This window comes from Monopterus albus, unplaced genomic scaffold (assembly GCF_001952655.1).
Source record: "Monopterus albus unplaced genomic scaffold, M_albus_1.0 scaffold95.1, whole genome shotgun sequence".
NCBI classification, from domain to species: Eukaryota; Metazoa; Chordata; class Actinopteri; order Synbranchiformes; family Synbranchidae; genus Monopterus; species Monopterus albus.
In genome coordinates this window covers 614696-619889 of record NW_018127975.1, presented here as the reverse complement: position 1 = coordinate 619889, position 5194 = coordinate 614696, and the positions used below count along the sequence as shown (strand labels likewise).

Here is a 5194-nt window from a genome sequence, read left to right as displayed (position 1 = left end):
AACTTAGTTCAGTACTAGACCCCACCAAGGTTTCAAAAGTAGCACATTTCTACTACTTCAGGGAGGCCTATTTAATAGTTTGATAATATCACAGGAATGTTGAGTTGGACTGCAGCTCTAGTTTTAAATGCGCCCACTTGTACAGCCAGTTTCTCCAATGACTTATTGAACCGTCTGCGCAACATTTGGTTATTTGAATTAACGTATTTCGTATTTCCTTGTTTCAGTGAGTCTTTAACAGCCTGGTTCTGTTGGTGGCTTGGTCCACACTGAATGCAGCCTTTTGTGTGTGCGTGTAGGTGTGTGTGTGTGTGTGTGTGTGTGTGTGTGTCGGAGGGGCTGTAATTTGAGAGTAACATAGAGGTATTAGCGAAAAACCCAAGCGCGGCACTTGAGACTTCCAGATGTGGCGTTTGAGGCACCCAGTAAAGTCGGGAGTACAACAGTTGTCCACGCTGAAACACATTTTCACACTCTTCTTGTCTGTTCACCGCCAACAGTGATGGAAGCTGGCAGGCTCGATTAAAGGAAAAAACAGAGGCACAAACTTTTTGTTGGGACCATATATTAGTGTTGAGGAGGACGTGAAAGCTACAACTAAACCCCAACTAACTGCGCACTTTGGACATTTACACCTGGGTGAAATGTATGCTTTTCTACGCCGGACTGAAACTGAGTAATCTCTCTAGCAGTCGTGTGACCTGAAATAAACTAATATCACCTATTTGTGAGCGTGTTGGGACAAGTGAGCACCATGGCTTTTCTTCACTTGCTCCTGAGCGCAGGGATGTTATCGCTGCCGATGTGTGGAGCTGTATACCGCGGACCTTTACATCCGGAGATGTCTAACGGCACTTTCCATCATTATTTCGTGCCGGACGGAGACTACGAGGAAAACGACGACCCAGAGAAGTGCCAGATGCTTTTCAAAATGACCGACGATCGAAAGTGCGGTATCGACGAGGACCAGGACGCCGTCATACGGGACGATTTCACCATCATCAAGAGGCAGATCGAGGACTCGTCCCGGGTGCTCGAGGGAATCGGGAAAAGCATCTCGTACGACCTGGACGGAGAGGACAGCTACGGGAAGTATTTGCGGAGGGAAACCGTTCAGATAAGCGAGGCGTTTACAAACTCGGAGAAATCTCTGTTGGAGCTGGAGGTAAAATTCAGGCAGAGTCAGGAGGGTGAGCTGAGGGAGGAGCACCGGCTCAGCGACGACTACCTGAGCATGATAGTGCACACACGGGACGTCCTGAAGGAGACACTGGACATTTCTCTGGGACTGAAGGACAAACACGAGCTGCTGTCTCTGATCATCCGCAGCCACGGTACGAGACTGAGCAGATTGAAGAACGAGTACATGAAGTACTGAAAGAAAAGAGCTCATACATGTCTCATTACAGTACTACCTATTTAGTATTTCTTAATGATTTCTTTAAAGTTTCCTGGAAAGAACCGTGTAGCTTTGTAGGCTACTACTGATTACAGGAAAAATAAAGATAATGTTCTGAGACTGATATTTGTGTTAGAATTAGTTGTGTTGTGCTTATTATTGATTTCAAGATGAATTTATCACAAGAAACTGCTCCATTAAAATTCCATATTTATTACTTGTTAATTTATAATTGAAAACTTTAGCCCATTTCTCATATGTTGTATGGTTTGTTTGCCTATAAACACATTTCACATTTTTACTCACTTGATGTCCTCTGAATAAAAGTATCAACGTTTTTCTATCTAAGCATAGGCTATAGGAATAATTGGAATCATTCAACTTCTAACACTCGAATTAATACGGGACCTGCTTCTTTCCAGGAAACTTCTTAGGAGATCATTTGGAAATAAATTTGGAATTTAGTAAAATACAGCCTTGACCTTTTTTTATGACGAGTATGCAGAGGTGACAATTTATATCAGGGATAGAAAACCAAAGCTTAAATGGTCAATTCACCTGAATGCAACAAACAGAAATTAAAAAGAGCCAGTACTTAGTTAACCCCCAGCCACCCTTTGCCCACTGTTAAATATGGGGTGGAAATAATATTCTTTGGGGTTATGTGGCTGCCTGTGACAAAGGAAACATAACACGGAGCGGAGAACAATGGATTCTACCAATATATTAGTGAATTGTGGATGCGAGTGTCATGCAGTTAGTCAAGAAAGTGAAACTGAAAAGAGGCTGGCTTCTAGAGCAGGACAATGATCCTAGGTATACCTCAAAATAAACCATGAACTACTTCAGGAAAGAGAAGCTGGCTAAAGTTTTTGGAACAACCCTCGCATTTTCTGATGTGAACATCACTGAAAATATGTGGGTAGATCTTAAACTTGCTTGTGCAGGACAGCCCAAAAGTTTCTCAGAAAGACTTTTACCTGGCTTCAAAAAGTGTATGCAAGTTGTGATATCTGCCAAAGAGGGATTTCTAAGTACTGACTTAGTAGGGTTCCCAACTTTTTACATGCCACAGTTACTGTTTATTTATTTGTCTTCAGTTTGGAGTGGAACCGCAAATACTGGCCATGTAAGTAAATTCAAAACAATCTTCACTGTTAACTAGGTGATAAGTTTTTCAGTGGTAGATAGGAAAATATGCTTTATTCACTTTTGGCAAACTGACCCTTTAAAGACTGAGTTGTATATGACTTTAACTGCACATTGATGGTAGGTATGTTTATATCATCTGATATGTGTGTATGTGATATTGCCTAACACTAGACACTAAAGCATCCCTCTTGTCCTAATATACTGTATGTCAGGGCAGTGCATTAAATGTAACTGTATTGTAACAGACACAGGTTTGTGCGTGCACTTTGAACATAGGTGGGTCAATCCAAACAGTGAGAAATATCAACACATAAGCACTGTAGTCTCATGTCTGGCTAAGGGTTTTCCAAAATCCATTCAATCCTTTGTGACCATAAACTGGAGTGAGCTTCAACAGATTCACCTGAGGACTGAGTAAAATTTCAGACTCACCGAGCAGCGTATGTATCACTGTCTGCATTCACCAGAGAATACTATGCATATAGTTCAGTGCTGAACCCAAAAGTTGAACAAATTAGTTTCGGAAAATTCTTCATAAAACAGCGAAGCTGTTGACACTGTGGGCTTAATGTAGCAGCCTGGCTTAACGCTCCTCATATGAACAGCTCCTTTCACTGCTCTCCTCTGACACTACAGATGAATGCTTCTAAGAATCAAAAAATGTTTATATATGGCCACCTATCTGTTGTATTTTTGGCATTATAGGCTAGCAAACTTTGCACAGTTCTTTACCACTCTGATGCTAAAGGTTGTGACATTGTTTAAATCGCGAGGCCTTCACTGTGCTGTGCTGCACAGGCAGTAATCCTGTAAAATGTACAGTGAATTATTAGAAGTAAGTAAATACTGTGAGTGCCAATATCTATATTACAGAATATGTTATTATGTATTCATTGTGTTTATAAAGTGTTGAAACAGAGCAGCCTATATTCTTTTTTTAGCTTTAAGATTTGTGGTGAGATGTAATACATTGACAGATAAGACTGCAGGCAGCACTCGAGAACTTCGGTGTTAAACACTAACGTGTGTGTGACAACATTCTTAACGGATTGTGTTGTGTTTTCTCAAATAAAGAGTTTGTCTTCAAAGTACCATGTTGTTGCAAGAGCATATTGTGAGGGCAGAAATGGGGTGCTCCTTAGAAAATGTTATGATTTGTAGGAGTTGCAAAGGAGAATGAAAAAATTCACCCTTTCCACTGTTTCTGCTAGGGATCGCCCCATGGAGCTGCATCCAGGAGGTTCTTGGACTTTGTGATATTTAGCAAACCCCTAATCACTGGTACTATATACTGTATTGTCATGTGCTTCAAAGCTGCACAACACTGCTTTACAAGGTTTTGACTTTGAAATCTATTGTGAGTTACACAGATACTAACAGAGATGTTAGGTAATATGTTGATGGTAGTTCGAGTTTTTTTTAGTGCTGTGGTAGGCCTCACAAATAGTAAAGTTGTTTCCTGTGTTTTGCACAGTCACTACTGGTTATATAATATCTGTAGATAAGCTGAGCCCAGTGAGTACACTCATGAAGATAAAGTAACCTTCAGCCTAGACTGTATGTTTCCATTAGAAGTAAAGCCCCCGGTTTTCCTGTTTAAGTAAAGAGATTATTGGCATCATAGTGAGGAAAACCCATATATAATCTGTAAAACTCATGAAAGTTCAGCTTAACCTATCATCCTTAGTGGAAATATGTTGTTCTGCAATGTATTTCAAATTGCATTTTACTTTGTGATATTACTTGTGTTGCATTATGTCAGCACCATTGATGTTATGTCAACCTTTGCTTTATTTAGGTAGATCATTTACAGTTTACAGAATGAATGGCATATTGGGCACAGGCCCAGGGTCCCAGGGGATCAGCAGACCCCGGCACCAGAGCCTCTGTCTTTATTACAGCCTCTATGTCTTCCTTGGCCAGCTCAATGTACTGGCAGGGTATCTGATGACTGGCAAGGTGAACATGATGACGGCTTGGATCTTGTTCTTAAAATTATTTTACTATTAATGCAAATGTTTTAACCCCAACCGTCTTCTTCAAGGCCTTGACTGAAGTGCAAAGGCTATTTTTAAACAGACATTCACAGGTCGCAGGTGATGTATCTGAATCTTGACCTTTACTGATCCCCTGATTTTTCCAACACAGAGTACAGCTGTTGAGGAATTATAAGGAAATCTGGTACACTCGCATCTGAATAGTTGCAAGGCTGGAGTTCATACCTCTAAACTAAAATGGTGAACGTAATATAGGCTAAATTTACCCACTGAACATGCATTATGAAGCTGACATTTAACCCCCACTGTGCTTATGTCACAGAGCTTTAGATTAGAGGCTGTAACCTACCCTTTTATACTTTATTGTTGTTAAATTATCAATATCCTATTAGAGGGACCCAAGATACACTTGTTTGTTGACTCCAAGCAGCCACTGTCCCCTCAATTGTTTCAACACAGCAATTAACAAGGAGAAATGCTCCTGCTTCCTAGATTTCCTAATCTGTAGTGTTGGGCTACTGTGCTGTTTTTTTTTTTACTACTATTGTATAGTTTTATCACAGTTGTTGACGCATCCTGTTGGCTCATAACTCTATTATCAATCGGGGCTGGAAACCAGCACTGTAAACACACTTGCAGCCATTAT

At 40.6% G+C, this 5194-nt stretch overlaps 1 protein-coding gene across 1 annotated transcript; it reads left to right on the top strand.

The window, feature by feature from the left end:
• Window positions 1-406: 406 nt before the first annotated feature.
• On the top strand, window positions 407-3582 carry fibinb (fin bud initiation factor b). Its single transcript, XM_020608791.1, has one exon. The coding sequence runs from the start codon at window positions 755-757 to the stop codon at window positions 1376-1378; it is 624 nt and encodes a 207-aa protein (XP_020464447.1). The 5' UTR covers window positions 407-754; the 3' UTR covers window positions 1379-3582.
• The last annotated feature ends 1612 nt before the right edge of the window (window positions 3583-5194 follow it).